The 19,163-nt window shown below is 38.3% G+C and overlaps 4 protein-coding genes and 1 non-coding gene across 7 annotated transcripts; all 5 read right to left on the bottom strand.

The window, feature by feature from the left end:
• Positions 1-263: 263 nt before the first annotated feature.
• LOC117637543 (putative disease resistance protein At1g50180) lies at positions 264-3,085 on the bottom strand. The gene has a single exon (XM_034372452.1). The coding sequence runs from the start codon at positions 3,083-3,085 to the stop codon at positions 503-505; it is 2,583 nt and encodes an 860-aa protein (XP_034228343.1). The 3' UTR covers positions 264-502.
• A 797-nt stretch (positions 3,086-3,882) lies between these two features.
• Positions 3,883-8,300, bottom strand: LOC117637990. Of its 3 annotated transcripts, none has more exons than XM_034373072.1 (3): positions 7,934-8,110; positions 7,591-7,696; positions 3,883-5,837 (listed from the first exon to the last, which is right to left on the bottom strand). In XM_034373072.1, exon 3 carries the CDS (start codon positions 5,812-5,814, stop codon positions 4,225-4,227), a length of 1,590 nt encoding a protein of 529 aa, XP_034228963.1. In that variant the 5' UTR covers positions 5,815-5,837; positions 7,591-7,696; positions 7,934-8,110; the 3' UTR covers positions 3,883-4,224. The 3 variants fall into 3 exon arrangements, with proteins under 3 accessions (XP_034228963.1, XP_034228964.1, XP_034228961.1); XM_034373073.1 differs by having other exon boundaries at positions 7,938-8,110; XM_034373070.1 differs by having other exon boundaries at positions 7,591-8,300.
• A 1,774-nt stretch (positions 8,301-10,074) lies between these two features.
• On the bottom strand, positions 10,075-11,700 carry LOC117637493 (thioredoxin M3, chloroplastic). The gene is made up of 2 exons (XM_034372393.1): positions 11,396-11,700; positions 10,075-10,732 (listed from the first exon to the last, which is right to left on the bottom strand). The coding sequence occupies exons 1-2, from the start codon at positions 11,601-11,603 to the stop codon at positions 10,413-10,415; spliced, it is 528 nt and encodes a 175-aa protein (XP_034228284.1). The 5' UTR covers positions 11,604-11,700; the 3' UTR covers positions 10,075-10,412.
• A 151-nt stretch (positions 11,701-11,851) lies between these two features.
• TRNAR-UCU lies at positions 11,852-11,924 on the bottom strand. Its single transcript has one exon. It is a non-coding gene; the product is annotated as a tRNA-Arg (tRNA).
• Positions 11,925-12,444: 520 nt separating this feature from the next.
• On the bottom strand, positions 12,445-16,976 carry LOC117637449 (methylcrotonoyl-CoA carboxylase beta chain, mitochondrial). Its single transcript, XM_034372333.1, has 10 exons — positions 16,515-16,976; positions 16,279-16,398; positions 15,641-16,075; positions 15,437-15,527; positions 14,819-15,057; positions 14,562-14,726; positions 13,781-13,855; positions 13,140-13,271; positions 12,880-12,936; positions 12,445-12,792 (listed from the first exon to the last, which is right to left on the bottom strand). The coding sequence occupies exons 1-10, from the start codon at positions 16,719-16,721 to the stop codon at positions 12,589-12,591; spliced, it is 1,725 nt and encodes a 574-aa protein (XP_034228224.1). The 5' UTR covers positions 16,722-16,976; the 3' UTR covers positions 12,445-12,588.
• Positions 16,977-19,163: the final 2,187 nt, after the last annotated feature.

Here is a 19,163-nt window from a genome sequence, read left to right as displayed (position 1 = left end):
GGGCGATGGGGAGGGAGATGGAGTAATTAGAAAATGACTGAGGTAGTCACGTGTGAAAAGCAACCCACAACGACCGGTTTCCCAGGTTTTTTAGGTGCTTTTATTGGGTTTTTTTTTTCTTTTCTCAATTTATTCTGGACCATTGGATCAAATAATTCAAATCTAACGGTCCAATCTAACAAGTTGATATATATTAGAATTTTGGTGTAAATGGATCGTTACGAGTTTTGGGAAGGAATATATATCTTTGCTGGTATGGTATCTAGTGGTTGAACAATTCTGTAACCAAACTTTTATAGAAAATGTTTGCGAACAGAATTTTCAATAGGGAATTTAAACCCACGCAAACAACTTCTATTAGGAAAAACCAAAGAAACAACCTGCAAAACAACAAAGAGGACGGACCAGCAAACAAGCTCTCAGCACAAACTCTTCAATCCAATCCAATGTCCAACAGTGAAAAACAGATGTGCAACAACAAAACAAACATCCTCAGCGATAATTAATTACGCAAGGAAAGTTCCACCGAAGAATTGTCCAACAATTCTACGTTCCTGAAGTATCTATCGCCATGAAATTTAATCGACACTCCTGAACAGCGGCTTACCTTCAGATCCGTGATCTTCTTCATTGCCGAAGCTTTCACTATCAACTCCAAATTTCGCATATCTTCTATATGTAGAATGCGCAACTGAGGAAACCGTCGCCTGCAAACCAGTTTTTTGCAGTCGAATGAATAGGCTCCCAAGAGAAGCATCTGTAGGTTTGGCAACCTCTCAAGTTTACGTATTGAGTCTTGGTCGAGATAGGAATTTAACAAACGTAGCTTGATGAGGTTCGGAGGAAATTCGCGCCTAGCAGGTAGCTTCACTATTTTCCCATCCAAATGGAGCTTGCGGAGATGCTCAAAATGAGAAAGTCTTAAAGGTGGTGGAAGTGATTCGTTTTCTCTGAATTCCAGCGACAAGGATTCAAGGCAGTGCAATCCCTCAATGTTGGAGAACACAGAGTTTAAATTTGCCTCTTTCAATCCTACTATCTTCAGTCGTTGCAAATTAGTCAAGTTGACTAAACCACCATCTTCTATCCATCTTCCACTCCCTAAATTTTTTAGCGTCCGTAAATTGCTCAAGGTATCCAGTCTAAGATTCGTAGGGTTGGTTCCAGAAAGGAACAAATGCCTCAAATTCTTCATCTTCCAAATAACATCAGGAATGCAATTTTCTAGTTTAAGTATCAGTAGATTCTTCAATTTTCCAATCGATCGAGGCAGCTCGAAAGCGAACCTAGCCCAGCTCTTTAATGATCTCGCATGCTTAAAATCAGATTTATTTACTAATCCTAGATACCTCAGTTGAACTAGGTTTCCTACTGCACCTAGTGCCCGGGATTGCGCGGGAACACCATCTAGGACCCTAAGCAACTTGAAATCCTTGTAAATAAAGCCAATTTCTGCATGTCCTATCTTGAAAAATTGAAGGGAGCGTAAGTAGGGGGCATACCGCTTTAGAAAAACATACCGTTTATCTTCAACATGGATTGCAAGCCTCCGAGATTTGGTCCGTTGTTCAAATTTGTGCCTACCATAAATTTCAAGAAAACACTCCTCCTTCCCCTTCGAGACAGAGAAGTCTCTGAGAAGATCATGCATCCGAATAGTTTTAACCCTTCCAAGTGAGGTTCCCACCTGGACCATGCACCTATCAATCAACTCGTTTAAGCAATTTTCAGCAACACCTTCCGCCACTTCTTCTCCTTGTTGTGGTAAGAATCCTTCTGCAACCCACAAGTGTATCAACTTTCTTTTCGATATAGAGGAATCCTCGGGGAAAAGACCCAAATAGAGAAAACAGGATTTTAAGTGGAAAGGCAAATCATTGTAGCTTAGAGCTAAAACTGCAGAAACGCGATCTTGACCAATCAGGCGCCAGTTGATGTTTTGTAGCACGCGTGTCCATTCCTCTGCAGTCTTCCTTTTCGTGGACAACAATCCTCCAAGCACCACCACTGCTAGTGGAAGACCACCACATTTTGCCATCATCTCTCTTCCGAGTTTCTCCAAATCAGAAGGCATTTCATTCATTCCCGGGAATGCTTTCTTGCGGAACAGTTCCAAGCTTTCATCTTGTGTTAAAAATTGCGGCTCAATGGGTTCGCTCATTGCATCTGCATATAAAGCAACTTCCTTATTTCGGGTGGTGAGCATCACCTTACTTCCCATCTTCCCATTTGGAAATGCAGATTGCAAGCTATCCCAGACCTTTGTTTCCCAAATATCATCAAGAACCAGTAGATACCTCTTCTCCTGCAGAAACTGATGCAACTTCAATACCAGCTCCTCCTCTTGTAGTTTCTTCAAATCCTGTATATTGCAATCAGGATTTACCTCTACAATTATCCCTTGCAGAGTGTCTCTTCTACGGTAATCTTGGGATACATAAACAAACGCTCTACAATCAAATTGTTTCTTGAGATCACTATGATTGTACAATTTTTTGGCAAGAGTAGTTTTGCCGAGACCTCCCATGCCCACAATAGAAACCACACGGCGACGAGGCTCCATGGTAGATAGTTGTCTTAGCAATGCTTCGGTATCTTCTATTAGACCAACCAAATCATCTTCTTCGATATTGGGGGATGTCTGTCTCCACCATCGAAGACTTTCATTTGGGGAAGCACTCGTCCCTTCATGTACCTCTCGAGCAGTGCCAGTGATCCCAAAATGTTCTTTTTGGCTTGAAATGTTTTGGACCCTAGATTGGATTTTTCCAATCTTCTTTCCGGCCCAGTAAAGATTGATTAACTTTGCAGCTATGTTCCATGTACTGTGAGATGCTGCTTCTGCAATGTAAGTTTCTATAACATCTTCGGCATCCAAAGCCACTTCTCTTATTTGAGACACCCAATTGCGAAATCTTTCATTTTTCCCCTGCTCTGCATCTGCATCCTTGAGGAAACTTTGCATCCATTGCAGTTTGTCTCGTAGTTGCTCAACTTTGTCACCCACACCTTCCAAGAGAAGTGCTTCTTCAGTGATCCAGTCTGTGAGCTTTTCCACGACAGTCGAAACTACAAACTCAGCCATCTTCTCTCTCTCTTGTTTCCAACAATAAAATTGTTATGGTATTAGAATGGAATTGTTTTAGAGGTTTTAATTCATATGAAGCTTCGTTACCTTTTCTATGCATGCATGGTTGATGAATTCCTTTGTTTGCTTCACCGGTACACCTATCTGGGTTACTTGATTCCCTCTAACTAACGTAACCTTTGGTTCAAGAATACATTCTATTTCTTTCTTTCTGAACTACATTTCCCACATTTCAAATACATCATCCATTCGACAATCCTTCAAGCCACTTTGCAAAGTATCGCATTGCTGACCAGTTCATGAAACACAATAAAGGTAATTGGTAGCTTTGCTTCACCAGTTCACCTATCTGGGTTCCTTTGATCAACTTCTTTACAGCTTTATAGTTTTGCTGCTTTCCTTTACCCATCACTTTGGTTTACGAATCCAATTTATCGCTTTCTCCTTTTAAAATTATGTCTATACTTGGTTTTTTTTTTTTTTTTTTTGGGCCAAAGTTAGAAAGAGGGAGTACTTGGGTTGGCCCTAGACTCTGTTTCATTTCCTCGATGTTTTCTTTTTAATTAACCTAGCAATTATTTATATTTATGCATACCATTGAAGTTATGTAGTAACTATGTCTCAGAAATTAATTAATAGGAAATGATCTTATTACTGAAAATCTCCCTCTATATATCTCCAACACAATCTGATGAAAGTAGGAGGGTTCAGAACCAAAGCACTTCTAGCAAATAATTAGTTGATAGAACATTTGTTGATTTGTTGAAGATACTATCTTGAACACTATCACTATATATAGGTAAATCTAATTCCATTTTTATTATAATCAAGCACAAAAGCGAAATACAAGTAAGTTTACATGAAGATCTCCCATTAGCAGTCGATCAGTTACAAATGACCGGGCATGAAAATTTCACATCCATGCAGGACACATTTAACAGATAAAAAAAGGTGGTCCCCAAGCCTCATCTGTCTATTTTTTCCCTTTTTTCATATTGTTAAAAAAGAAAATATTCAAAAAGGAGTGGGAGAGATGCTGGGCCAGGGCAAGCATACCTAAAAACCCTATGGTCAGCACATGAGAGTTGAAAGCATCAGAAAACTACTAGAACCAGCTGCCAAACCACTTTTGTTTTTTAGCCACCACTTGCAGCCAGGAACTTCCTCTTGCTAACTGGCTCTTCAAGCAACACCACCACATCTGTCACCTTCTCAAACAGTTCCTCTAGCTGATTAACGCTGAACTTCCGATAATCCAGAGGTTTTTTGTACCTTTGCTGGTAGATCGCCTCAAAGCAGCCCAAGAAAATCCGACAAGAGTAGCTGACAAGAATCTCTTGCAACTCATATTTGAAATTCTCAATACTGCGGTCATCAATTTCACATTTATCTCCTGTTCCCACATTGGTCTTCCGTTGCTCATCATGTTCTTCTGCAACAACTCTTTCCTCCTCTGAGAACTCATCTGATGAACCATTGCCTGTAGTAATATCCATGCAATCTTCTTGAGTCCCCTTCCCTTTCTTATTATCCTTCTTTGACAAAACCAAAGGCTGTGCACTTGGGCCTGTTTTCCAGTTTCGGAGGTAGACAAATCTCTTGTTCCCTTTTCCCTCCACAGACATTGTGTCACCCAGCTTCTTGAACAGATTTACAAGCTTGAACGCGCCATACTCTGATACATAAAGAGGCCTTCCGAAAACTTTCTGATACTCAGAAGGAACTCTGATAAGAGGCAAGCAACCTCCTGAAAGTTCAAGCAATTTTACAAGCTGTCCCTTCAGACCATTTAGGTCCCCTGGCTGAACCCACCAAGTAGATTCATTTTGATCGCCAGAAATTAGAGGTCCAGCAGAAACTTCATTGAGACCAGACGGGAGACTGTGTGACCTTGAAGCAGTAGGACAGCAAGGCATCATTAAGGAACTACTGTTGAATTCAGATACTGATTGTGAGACTATTGAAAAATCTCTTGAGTTGTAATAGCTTTGTGATACTCCCCTATATAAGATAGCTTCTTCTTCATTTTGGATATCTACATTATCATTGATGTGGCAACCCATGAAATACCCAGAAATATCAGAGTGACCCCCGCGAGGATGCATTAAAACCTTAGTAGCAGGCACAAAGCCTTCTCCACGAGCCACACTAGGCCAGTCCCACACAAACTTACCAGCATTGCTGAGAGCAGATGAAACACCAACTCCAGAAGGGATTACCAGGATCACAATATATCCACGTTGCCCAAGTATATGAAGCGCTGGAGCAAAATCAACATCCCCAGAGATCAGCATGATGGAAGAAGGTGGAGGATTGTCAAGGGCAAACAGGAACATATCAACCAAGATAGCCTTGTCAGCAGCATCCTTTCTTCCATTTGGAACATCAATTAGTTTAACACCAGTTCTCTGGCATCCCTCGCGAAGTCGCCTGGGGAACGCATTAAAGTCCCCATAAGCAGAAAACGTCATAACCGCTCCTTTAATTACAGGATGCACCTGCAAAGCCATTCTGATATTACCAGCTACATCTTCAGGACGGACATCACTAGGAACAGGGCAGTTCTCAATATCCCAAAGGATAGCCACAGGACCATCAGAGAAGCTTCGGCTGGGCTGGTTTGTTGGAGCTTGAAGCATGTTTGTATTTGAATCTGATATATGTGCTCCTCTTTGCTCTAACGGTTCTGAACGCACTATTGATGTAGATGTATTTGGGCAAGCCATCACAGTTCAAAACTCAAATGGTCCTGCTTAGACAAATAAAAGAAAACAGAATTAGAATGGTCCTCGAAAGAATTATAAACAACAAAATGAACCAAAAGCAAAAAACTGCATCCCAGAGTATACAAAATCCTAATACTTGAGCATAACTGATGCAGGGCAGCGACTATAAGCTGCTGTCCAGCGAAACAATCCCAAAATACAGAGAATAGAAGGATAAAGCAATAGAATTGAAGTTGGAACAACGATAATTGAGTTCTATCTAGGGCAAAAAACCCAATAGAAACTCTATATACTAAAGTCTTGAATTATATTCATAAAAGTTTTAAAAAAATGAATACAAGAGTCTCTCAATAGCCTATTTATACTAGAGTAAAGCAGCCTAGCATTCCTATTTCTGGTTTATTAAGAAAACCTAATTGACAAAGGAAATTAAAAGCAAAACAGGAAATGAAACCAACTCCTAGTAAGAATAGGAAAGAAAAAAACCTAATAATTTAAAATAACTAGAACCCTAGCCCAGTTGACTAACAGGCGCAAGAACTCTTAAACAGCAATGTGGATGCTCCTGCATCAATAACTCTTCTACTATTTTTGAAAAGTTAGGATTGAAGTTATACCCAATTGGTTTGCTTAGCTGGAACTTTATAATATTCAAAGTCGCAATTGGCATAAAACTATACAGTCACTACTTGTCAAACGTTGGTTATAATCTAAATGCCGCAGCATAAGGTCTGTTTCAAATTAAACCAAACTGGTTTGTTGAACTGGAATTCGAAAACCAAGTAGGCTTTAGGCTTGCACTTTAAAGGTTTAGACCGTTAAAAGTGAATAGACAACTTAAAGCGAATGCAGTGTACGATGTTGCCAAGAAACTATTCTCATAGTGCTGTCATTTTCTTGTTTTGTTACTCTTTCTTCTTAGTAGAATATAATAATTAATCAGTTATCCAATAGTGGACTTAACATTGAAATCTTAATTTGAGTGAGTAAGAAATAAAATAAACAGAAGACAGTTAATGAAAACTAGCCATCAACCACCTTATCCCCCTCCATCTCACCCATCACCTTCTATCTGTCTCTAAACTCTCTGACAATCAGAATCTATGTTAAAAATCACTCTGTCTTTAGCCCTTAATCAGATTATTTTCAGTCTCTAAGTCTCTATTGTCGATTCCCATTCAAGCTTGATCCACTGTGCAACTCTAAGCTCAAAGGTAATGAAACCTTCAATTGTTAGATTTGCTTAAGCTTCCTTATTCTTTCTAGATTTTCCTTTGGTTTTTTTTTTTTAAAAATAATGGTAAATATCATTCATAAGCTCTGTATAAAGACTAAAACTATTACTGGTATTTGATTGAAGTTTAAATTATTATTTTCAGTGCAATGTGCTTGTAAGCATTGAGATCGGTAACTTTTAATACCAGATGTATACACCATACTTTGAAGCTGTCCTATTAATCATAGCTTGTGCAACAGTACAACAAATAAGCAAACTTTCAGATTGAATTCTAAATTGCAATCCATCAACTTCAACCAAGTTCCAGCCTACATAAGGACTCCGTTTACTAACTGAGAATCTTGCAGAATTCACAGAACCGTAAAAATTTTCTAATCATGTGTTGTGTGCCCAACTTATTATCCAAATCCAAAAGTGGCAGATAATCCCTAAATCAATCTATATTCCATAATCAGATAAAAATCATCATAGGAAATTTAACACCATAGATAGAATTCTAAATCAAAATTTAAACAACAAAATTCTAGACAAAAGGGTACCTCATATTTTGGCTGCCGCTCCTCTTCAAAGTACGATTGCTTCCCCAAAAGCCCAAAAACTTAGATCCCAAAGACCAAAGCGACTGGATAATTATCAGAGAGAAATCTGAAATCGGACAAAAACCCACAAAAATTCGAACCACAAAAACAGAAATTGATTAGATATATCGGAAACTTGGGAAGAAGGAAGGCTTCTGGATAATGGGTATTTGTCTTGGGGATTTATCAGAGAAGCTGAGATTTTATAGTTTTTTCTTTCTTTCTTTTTCCTAAGGAAAGCGGTGAGAGACTCAGAATTTATATAACACTTTGATTAAGAGTAGGGACTGACTAAAACTCATACCTACTTTTTGATTTTCAGCAACAACAATAAAACTGTAGATTTGGGCTTTTGAAGATGAAGCCCAGAGAAGGAGTGTTGATTGTGATTTTGGGGGGGTTTTTACTGCCACTGAAAGTCGAGAGAGAATACCAGATTATACAGAGAGGCTTTTGAGTTGGAGGCTTCACAGCTTTTGCCTTTTTTGGGGTTATAAAGGTTTCTTGTTTCTGATTTTTGATAGATTTTCACGCGTATTTTAAAACCGACATTTTGGACAAGATTTTTTTGCTCAGATTGACATCTGAAAAAATGCGTGCATTATATGGACGGCTCAGATTCCTTGCCTTTCCCGTCCTTTACTTCTCTTTCTTTTGTAAGCGGTCCTAAGATGAGATAGATTTCATGGGTTTTCGAAGAGGTTTCCTTTTCTATTAGATAGTATGAAAATATTACACACATCAACTCTTATTTCTACTCTATCACGTGCGGCGGATTTCTCGAAAAAACATTGCTCGACTCTATTTTGGCTTCTTTTAAAAAGTTTATCTCTCCTTTGGCTTTTTTCAAAATCTCCTTAAAATCATTATGTAAGATATGTGTAGGACATACTCTATATAAGAGAGCTAGGAAACTTAAAGGTGTTTTAATCTCCGTTAATTGGTAAGTATTTAAGGGTTGTTTTAATACCCAAATAATTCATTCCATCAAATTAGGAAGACAATACATCATCATCAAGGGAAGAGAACACACAATTTGGTCTTTTCTTGGACAGTGTAAACCTAATTAGATGATGAGAAATATTCTTTATCATATTGTACATATGAACCTTTAATTAGCTATATATTCTTGTTACGTGTTGTTTAAATTCACATCTTGAAAATATAAACATTTTTTCTAGCAACGTAAGTTTGGTAAGAGAATGTTGCCCACTACAAAATAAGAGGACTGATTATAGTAAAATGAGAAGTTTCAAAAAGATACTTAAAGGGGAGATGTGCCCTTTGCTTAATAATAATGCCCTGAGTAAATCTAATGCCATAAATGGGTGTTCAATAGAGGTCACGCCATTATCAAGATTCAAGAGGGATGCCTCATTACTCTCTGAGTAATTATTACTGTTTAGGAAATGGGGAGCACAATAATCAAACTTGTAAAGAGCTGCTTTTTTTTTTTTTTTAAAGTCGAAGGATGAAATTTTATTTCGAAAAACTCACCCAATAGAATGGTACAAATACAACAATACAAGCAACCTAGCAAGGAAGCACAAATCTAATCTGCAATATCATATGAACATGAGCAATAGACTACCCCAGATAATGATATAAACAAATAAACAAAATTAAAATTTGATAAAAACTAACAAAATTAAACATAACAAAAAAAACCATAGAAAAGCACAAGCACCACCAAACAACCACCATAAACCAACAACACTCAAGGCAAAACAAATAGAACCATCAAGACATGGAGGAGGTGGTGCAAGCACCCGAGCCGTAGCAGTGTCATCATGGCTCTACACACCTTCCAAGATTATCGTGAGAAATCGCTTTGCGGGTTATCTGCTACAACAAAGGAAGCAGGAATCAATTGGAGAACAACCAAGGGATGACACTGAGAGGAATGGAATGGTAGAAATTTTGGGGAACATCAAAGATAGGAGGCATGAAGCCACAGCAGAGAGGCATAATGCCCCAACAAAGAGGCAAGAAGCCCCAAAAACGAGTAGGAAAGCTCAAGCACAAACCGCAAAAGACAATCAAAAACCAGGGAAGAGCGATGGGGGGAACGGTAGAGACCTTCTCCCCCACAAAGAGCAGATGCGGCGCTGGATCTGGAGAGCCCAAGTTTTGCTAGGTCACTTGTTAAGAGTTCAATCTCAACTCGGCAGTTGTAAAGAGTTCAATCTCAACTCGGCTGTTGTAAAGAGTTCCAATCCTAGACCTACCTCATAGGGTTATTGCAATAGTAAGATCAGCAAATAATACTCACACTAGACCTCACGATATGCAACAATAATTAGCAACATGGAGCAGAGCAACATGGCCACTTGCATATATCAATGTAATGGGAATGCTGTACGAAATCTGCAACTAGATTTGTTCCAACATGAAGAAATTGATACACAATTCTGCCACATGGGAGGACCAAAAAACCAATTTGGAGATCAACAATCAACCTTGTTTTTGTTTCAAATGAATCATTAACTCTACTATCACCAAACACTGTTCAAGCCAATAAACTGGGGGTGAACAATCAGCCAACTTTTAGTTACAGAAATGTCTCACTATTTTCGGCCAATGCCTCAAATATAACAATGCCAAAGAGGAGGTGCAAGAAACGATGGAAACTAAGTAAGACCTAAACTGGTAAGGAACTAGGCATATGTCTAAGATATATGTACAACCTGTATAATCCCATTTGAATACTCAAGTAGTAGGAAGTGAGAAATCAACTCTACTGCTGATTGTTGTCAACTTCTCTGGCACGAACCAGTCAATGGTTACGACTTCAGGACCCTCTCAATGGCAGCAACATAGAACTCCTTGGGCATGGTACCAACCACAGTGTCACATTTCTTCCCATTCTTAAACAGCAAAACTACAGGTACAGCCTTAATTTCATTGTCCTCAGCAACCTGCAGATCAACATCTGTGTTGAGCACAAAGCATTTAAGCTTCCCAGCATATTCAACCGCAATTTCATCAATCACCCGGTGCACCATCCTACACGGCCCACACCAGCTTGCGTAAAATTCAACAAGGACAGGTATTTCACTGTTGATGACTGATTTCTCCCAGGAGTCTCCGGTAACCGCTGCAGCTGCATACACACAACTTGATACAGTTAAGAGGGGGCATCCATCATAGTCGACCATATCTAGCAAAAGATTATAAGCAATATGCTAATATAAAAAATTGACATGGGTGGGGAGAGCAATAACATATTCATATTGTGCCCCAGGAGACACACCTACAATTTTTCCAACCCTTGATGATTTCTAAGAGACACAAACTCATAATTTAATAATTTAATATCCCAAATATACAAACACACCAATATCTCTCAAGGAAATCTCAAGATAAACAAAAAATCTAGAGGGATCTAGTCTTACCACTTCACACTACATATGTATGCAATCAACTAATCTATCAATCAATTTTCATATATTTATGCAATCACCAAGAGAGGAAGATAACCCTACATCCTACCATTCAAAACCGAATTTAAGCATCAAAGGGAAGTTTTGGGACCAATTGTTGGATACCCAAATGCTAATATGCCTTGAGGAAACTAAAAATCCGTCACAAAGCAAGCGACTTATTGCCACAATAGAAAACACTCTGCATCCATAAAAATAACTCGTAAACAGATAAATCAATCAACTAATCAACCAACCATAGAGCACACAAGAAATGGAAGGCTTAATGGATTAGATCTACTATGAACATTAACAAATAAAAGAGGAGAAGGATCAGAAATTACCTTTGGATTCGCGCAGAGAAAAGATTGTGAGGCTGCGAGGAGGAGCATTTGGAAGGCCAATAAGCCCCCTTTTGGGCTGCAACCGGAAAGGAAATGAGAGATTCCGCGAAGGGTTTAGGTGAGAGTGGGAGAGGAAAGGCGAGAGCATTGGGTTATGTAGGGCACGCGAGCGCAATGAAGTTGAACAGTGGAATGTGGAGGCAGCCATGGTAGCTGAGCAGCACCAGCAGCGAGATGCAGAGAGACTGAGAGTGAGAGATTGAGAGAGCTGATGAAAATGGTGGGGATTCGTGTGAAGAAGTAAAATAACAATTTGGGCAGGTTTTTTTTTCTGATGATCTAGTGACAGTGATTGGTGGAGAATAAGACAAATGCGGGACCCACTTATTGTTTTTTATTGGGAAATTGATGGTTGAATTATGCGGGAAAAATATATAGAAACGTTAAAAACAATTGCACGCCCGGTGGGATTCGAACCCACAATCCTTTGATTAGAAGTCAAATGCCTTATCCATTAGGCCACGGGCGCTCTTGTATGCTAACCCATACCTCAAATACTATAATAACAACTTGAACCCTAACTTTACAATTAATTTTTTATTTTATATTTTGCTGTAAACTATTTCTTTGGATTTTTTGTTTCCTTTGTACAAGCAATAGTCTACGCTACTCTGATCCATGAGAAGGGGGGACTCGAATTTGTGTGCAAGGGGACAAACTCACTACCTTGTCAACTGACCTAACTCACATATGCATTTCTTTTGATCTCCGAATGAGAAGATATTGAAGTCGGAACCTCTTCTAACATTTGTTATATCAAAATACAACTAGATAAAAGACCCACATCCAACTGGCGGAATTGTGATCATATCTCAAATTGTATTTTGAATGCAACGGTTCTCATCTTTTTGATATATCATCCGAATCAAAAGCTCTTGATATAAAATGAATATGCATCAAGGCACTTTGTGTTTTAGGAAAACAACAAAAAGTGGTTGGATTGTAGAGGCTCATACGGTCATACCCATGTCGAGACTTTATTCTTATCCTTTCAACTAAAGAAAGTGGTTGGATGGTTTTTATTTAGTGAGAAATTTGAGGGGAACATTTCAAGAGAACAACATTTGAATGAACAAGGACCAAGCATTTTGGCTGCTATTTCTTTCACAGAGATTCATTGTATTACTACAACATTACATTCTGAATACACCGTACTTGGTTTCTTCTGGGTCACGGTTCATAGAAGCAGAGATGGAGAGGCCTATGACTTTTCTCGTGTCGGCCGGATCGATAATTCCATCATCCCACAGCCTTGCCGTGGAGTAATAGGAGTTTCCTTCCCTCTCATATGCCTCCACTACCTTTGCCTTGAATTTTTCCTCTTCTTCCTTGTCCCACTGCAATACATGCACATGACACAGATAAATAAGAGAACACAGTGATTGTTTCTTAAACCAAGCTTTTATCATAGACGTAATTATAACCTCAATTCCTTGCTTTTTCTTGTTGCCCCTTTCTATTTGAGCAAGGACACCAGCTGCCTGAGCATTTAAATAAAAATATGTCAATCTATGCCTAAGGAAGCTGTTAGTGAAAAGTGATGCAACTCAGGGAATGAACTATACGTGCTATGAATTGGATAGAAAAACAGATCTATTGGGATATGCAAAGTCGAGAAGATAATGCAATAAACATAAAATATACTAAAAAACAAATCACACATATGTTGTATGGAAAAGGTCACCTGAGCACCACCCATCACAGATATTCTGGCATTCGGCCAAAGGTACATGAAATCAGGACTATAAGCACGACCACACATTGCATAATTGCCAGCACCAAAGCTTCCACCAACAATGATAGTAACCTTGGGAACCTGTAAACATTAATCACTAAAATTAGACAAGTAAATCTTAATTCTTCCTTTCTCTCCTATTGCTATTTGAGATTCATAATTAATTCAGTCATAAAAGAAGAACCAATAACTTTTTTTAACAGAAAACTTTGTGTAACTTCAAAGAAAACAAGGCAATGGGAGCAAAAGTCATTTAAAGAAAATTTTTGATATCTATCTTGAAGAGAAAAGGAAGCCCTTTAGAGCTAACATCATAAAGTTGATAATTGTACTATATATTTTTGAACGCGTATGGGAAAAAATTACTGATACTACAATAACAAATTCAGGTAGACCTAGTATGTGGGAAGGAAAAAACTTCCAATGGCTAATGACCTGATAAGATGCTTAGATTGCTCCAGTTAGGCAATATACAAGTTTAAGATCGGTAGCAATAACACTCTTAAGACAAGCATATTCACATAAGGGCGGGAAAGATGCTCTTAATCACACAAGAACATATACTAACAATGAAACGAGGAAGAACGAACCTTGGCACAAGAAACCGCCATCACCATTTTTGCTCCAGATTTTGCTATACCATTTGCCTCTGATCTCGAGCCAACCTACCAAATGAATAACTGTTATTGTTCCATGCCTCCACCACCTGGCTTGCTGTTCTATCTTTGTTTGGTGAGAGCTTGATGTTTTATATAATTATATTACAACTATGTGATAATGCGTACAACGATGTAGTAAGGAGAAGAGCACTGTTATCCTTATTTAATTTCTAAAGTAACTGATAGAAAGAAAAAACTTCTAATGTTAAATTCAAACCACTAAAATAATAAAAACTCATTTTCTTCTTCTCCATAAATGGCCAAATCATCAAAATTGCAAATTTTGAATGACAAAAGTTACTGCTATTGTATGCAATTGAACCAAAACAAAACTACTAGGATTAAATGTGAAAAGTGAATCCAAAAACCTAACTACAACCTGAGTGACTGAATCCATTTTATTTCCGTTTTACTGCATTTCTCCTGATTTACCTTATATGTTGAAACTTTTTAAGTTCAAAGATATTTAAATACCTTTACACGTAAATCTCAAGCAACCTTTTCAATGGATATAATGATTATATAACTTTCCCATTCTCAATCAAAAAACTTATGGTAAGCATGGCTTCCTCATTCTAGAATGGACCACATAAGCAAAGCAAATAAGAGACTTATTAGACAAATTCAAAGCGTGCCCCTCTTCAAAATAGCACAGTGGTGTTGATAGCTTTTTCAGTAAGAGAGTAACAGAAAAATGACCAAGCTTACATACCATAAATCCAGTAATGTTCTGAAGGAAGACCAAAGGAATGTTTCGTTGAGTACATAATTCAATGAAATGGGCCCCTTTTAGAGCAGACTCATTAAATAATATCCCATTGTTCCCAATAATTCCCACAGGCTGCCCAAAGATTCTGCCAAAACCTGTTACAAGAGTCTGCATGGATGCTATTGAAATTACAAAACTCATATATTAAACGAGAATAAATTTTAAAAAGTGAGAATTGAAAATGGTGCAAATTCCCTCACAGTGCCATACAATTTCTTGAATTCATCAAATTCGCTTCCATCGACAATGCGAGCAATAACTGATCGGATATCAAATTGCTGCTTATGGTCAGTTGGTGCGATGGAACGAAGTTCCTTTACATCATATAATGGTTCCTGATATTCAGAACTTATATTCTGCAACCCGCTTTTCAAGCCTCTCGCTGCCATGTGCAAGTTTTTAATAATATTCCTCCCAAGAGCAAGTCCATGAAGTTCATCTACAAGAAAACTTGAAATTATACATGTGATCTCTAATGGATAACCTCGCTGCCTCCCACCTCCCTCCACATACATGCATTATGCATAGAATAATAATTCTAATAGGTCAAGAAAAATAACATGTGATCTAAATTCAACAGTTTAAATTTTGCACATTTCAAATACCACTCCAATCACGTGTACAAACTTGTAAACCAAATGGCTAGACTTTCATATACATTGTGTTAGTAATTCAAAATTTTCACATTATAACTAATAATAAAGCTTTCCATTAATTATTAACATGTCAGGTTAGAACCTAAAGTGCGCAGAGTGAGATGATAGTTTCAAAGAAATGAATGTGGGGTTTAAAGTATAAAATGGCATGAAGTAAAATACCTTGAGCAAAATAGTCTGAAACTCCTGACGTCTTGCAATGCACGCTAACACCCCCCAAATCTTCTGCAGATACTTCTTCTCCAGTAGCAGCCTATGGAAACATTTCCTTGCGATGAATATAGATTGTAAACATACACCTACAGATATGTATGTACTCATATGCATACAATTCATATGAAGTCTACCAGAAGGCTAGAAAATAACCTTCACAAGTGGGGGTCCTGCTAGAAATATGGTACCATTTCCTTTGACCATCACACTCTCATCAGCCATTGCAGGAATATAGGCACCACCAGCAGTACAGGAACCTAATACCAGCGCAATTTGAGGAATGCCTTCAGCAGACATTAAAGCTTGATTGTAGAAAATTCTACCAAAATTCTCCCTGTCAGGAAAGACCTCAGCCTGCTTGGGAAGGAAAGCACCTCCACTATCAACAAGATACACACACGGTAATTTGCATTGATTGGCAATCTCTTGTGCCCTGAGATGTTTCTTAACAGTGATGGGATAATAAGTCCCCCCCTTAACAGTAGGATCATTAGCCACAAACATACAAAGTCGTCCATGGACCGGACCTATTCCAGTAATAATCCCAGCAGATGGTAAGGATTCTTCATATAGTTCATGGCCTGCAAGCTTATTATTAACAAAATATACAATAATGAGGCAAGAAATCAACTGGGTCCAATTAATTCATAATAAAAATTAAAACTTGCATCATGGTAAGATAAGATATGTGATTAATGGGATTTTTATTTCAAAGTTGTTACTTTTAGTGAGCTTCAATCAAAACCCAACTCATGGGAAGCTATAATTGATAGTGAAATGAAATGGGAAACCTGAGAAAGCTCCAGGAAAGAAGCGCCAGGGTCAAGCAGACGATCAATGCGTTCTCTGGGGAGAAGTTTATTTCTGCTCCTGTTTCTCTTCACAGCTACAGGTCCTCCTCCACCAAGAACCTTCCTCACACACACACACACACACACACACACATTCAGCCCAATATATACATACACAATCGCATGAAATAGCGAGAGAGAGAGAGAGAGAGAGAGAGAGAGAGAGAGAGAGAGACCTTTTCGATGTGGGATTGGAGGTCGGAGATTAAGAGGTCCATGGCCTTTGAGTTGCGAGAGAAGGCCTCTGAATTCCGATCAGCTCCATCGGGAAGAACTCCGAGGCTATAATCCCTCCTTGTTTGTACAATTTGAAATGCGCTCAGTGATGATTTCCATGAAGCAGAAGCTGAAGCTGCTACTCTCCTCGTCAGTATCCCAATCATCTCGAGCTCTTCCTCTCTCTCTCTCTCTCTCTCCCTCTATCGCACGCAGAGATGCGCTGAACTCAGTCACTCTGCTTATGTGGAATGTCTATCCTGTACTGGGCAGTGGGTAGTAGCTTATGATAGAATTTTTCTCAATTTTTTAATCTGTTGACGATAAGGGACTGACAATTTTGAAGATGACGATGATGATGGAGCAAAGCAAAGGTTTTGCATATGACAGATGAGATGAGAGTGGATTGACGTGTAAGTTCACATTTTGTAAATTGTATGTATGAATGAATGGTAAATGGTATATTCGTTTTATAAAAATTATTTATTTATTATTATTATTTTTTTTTAAAGAAAAGGTAAGTGGTAGATTCGTCTGAGAGAAAAAATGGTTGGTCCAACTTTCCTGTTACCCTTCCTCTCTATTACTCTTCTAATTTATTGACACATGTCCCCACACTTAACTTCTAACATAACTGTATAAACTTTTTTAATAAAAAATAAAACAAAAACAAAGCTAATTATTAAACAAACAAGAATGACATTAAATTAAAGGGCTTCAAAATTGTAGGATGTTTTGTGCAATGAACCATATTGTGTTGTGGCCTCAACAACCCCTTCATCTTCACTGCATTTCAAGTCAAGAAAACAAGGAACACACATATTCTCAGTATTCTTCACCTTCAAACCTCTGATGCAGCCAAGCCTATGTAATTATGAGAGAGATCTTGGAATCTTTATTTGGATCTACTAGATCTCACGTTTGGCGTTGCCATGTTGTTTTCTCCCCCTTTTTTCTGGTGTTGTTGGGTTAAAGAGAGAGAAGAGAAATGACATGTAGAAGGATTATGGGTTTTAGCCATGGAGAAAAATATATCAGATTTATGAGTTTGATGTTGCTTGATAAAGAGGGAGGACATAAAAGAGGAGGGTTGCTGCCGACAACGACTAGGAGTAGGGTTGCCGTCCGCGAGGTGGGGGTGGGGTGGCTGACCAAGTTGGATGGGTAATTTTTTTTTTTTAGTACAAGCGATAGTCTAAATCACAGGAGGAGGAGGGTTTTTCACACACACACTACTATGATGCCATTAGAAATTTGAACCTGAGACCTTTAGTCTACAAGTCAAGGCCATTTTCCACTGGACTAAACCCTGTTAGCCTGTTATGTTAGAAGTTAAGTGTAAGGACGTGTCAATAAATTAGAAGGGTAATAAGGAGGCACATGGAAAAGGGTAACAGGAAAATTGGACTCATTTTCAAAAGAGTTATGTCCAATGGTGCGCAACTTCTTGAATAAAATAAGAGTTCAAGTGAGAGCTAGACTTCACATATTTATGCATCGGCTGTGTTCTGACTGCCCTTTTTGCCATGACCAGCTTGAGACCATTTAACACTTGTTTGTGAATTGTAACTTTACTAGGAATGTTTGTGGATGTTCCTCTGTTTTCCCTTCTCTTCCTTCTCAAGTTGGCGATTTCATTAGTTGGTTATCCTCTTTGGATTGCACTACTCAACCCCCCAGGTCTGGATCACTTATCCAAAGCTATTCTCATTTGCTGGCAGATTTGGGAGGCCAGAAATAAGATGTTGTTCCAAGATTCTCATCCTCACCCTGCTAGTTGTTTTCATACCGCAACTACTGTTAGTATGGATTATTAGCAACATAACCATTTGGTCCCCAAAAAAAAAAAAAAAAAAATGATATCCCTGTGGTGATAAAATGTCACACTCCCCCTATCTCCTTTCCCACATGTTGGATTAAAATTAACTTTGATGGGCCTGTCATTAATTCTCAAGCTACCACTGGTTTTGTCATTTGGAATACTGATGGTCATGTGTTACTGGTTGGTGCCAATAACATTGGTGAAAATTCCATAAATGTGGCTAAAAATGTTGCTTTCAGGATGGTCTCGATGTTGCTATTGATAGAGGCTGGGGTCAAATTGTGGTAGAAGGTGACTCTAAACTTGTTATTAACAGTGTCCTCAAAAAAGTTACTTCCGAGTGGAGTATCCAACAAATTATTCAAGATATCTGGTACCTTAGCTCTTCTACAACTTCTGTTCGCTTCCAGCATATGTTCAAGAAGGCAAACTCCACTGCAAATGCGGTTGCCAAGCTGGGCTATGGGCTCTTGTCACAAGTTAGTGGAGAGCTTCGGCTTCCTTTGTCAATATGTTCTCATTTCTATTTCGACTTCTTTGGGCTTTCTTGTTTTAGGGGTTTCGTTTTGTAATTTCAGTGTTCGGATAAATAAATAATAAAAATCTTCTTGAATAAAATAAATTAAATGAAACAAGAATATAAATGGAGCATTGCAACAAAATTTTCTAAAATTTTAATTGAGGTGCAACATAATTTCTTTTTGGCACATTACAAATTACAACAAGGCTTATAGTTCAAGTGTCCTTGATCCAATTTTCCCTTATCTTGTACATTGTAGTGGAGAAA

The sequence above is a fragment of the Prunus dulcis genome, chromosome 8 (genome assembly GCF_902201215.1).
Source record: "Prunus dulcis chromosome 8, ALMONDv2, whole genome shotgun sequence".
NCBI lineage: Eukaryota > Viridiplantae > Streptophyta > Magnoliopsida > Rosales > Rosaceae > Prunus > Prunus dulcis.
This window is presented reverse-complemented; position numbering and strand designations above follow the sequence as displayed.

Excerpts from the sequence above, each read along its gene's own strand:
- LOC117637543 (XM_034372452.1), bottom strand. The coding sequence starts at position 3,085 with ATGGCTGAGTTTGTAGTTTCGACTGTCGTGGAAAAGCTCACAGACTGG.
- LOC117637449 (XM_034372333.1), bottom strand. The coding sequence starts at position 16,721 with ATGATTGGGATACTGACGAGGAGAGTAGCAGCTTCAGCTTCTGCTTCA. Across the intron at positions 16,399-16,514 it reads TCCAATCCCACATCGAAAAG|GTTCTTGGTGGAGGAGGACC; the intron begins GTCTCTCTCTCT and ends TGTGTGAGGAAG. Across the intron at positions 15,058-15,436 it reads TTCAGACTATTTTGCTCAAG|ATGAACTTCATGGACTTGCT; the intron begins GTATTTTACTTC and ends GTTTTCTTGTAG.
- LOC117637990 (XM_034373070.1), bottom strand. The coding sequence starts at position 5,814 with ATGGCTTGCCCAAATACATCTACATCAATAGTGCGTTCAGAACCGTTA.
- LOC117637493 (XM_034372393.1), bottom strand. The coding sequence starts at position 11,603 with ATGGCTGCCTCCACATTCCACTGTTCAACTTCATTGCGCTCGCGTGCC. Across the intron at positions 10,733-11,395 it reads TTCTCTGCGCGAATCCAAAG|CTGCAGCGGTTACCGGAGAC; the intron begins GTAATTTCTGAT and ends GTGTGTATGCAG.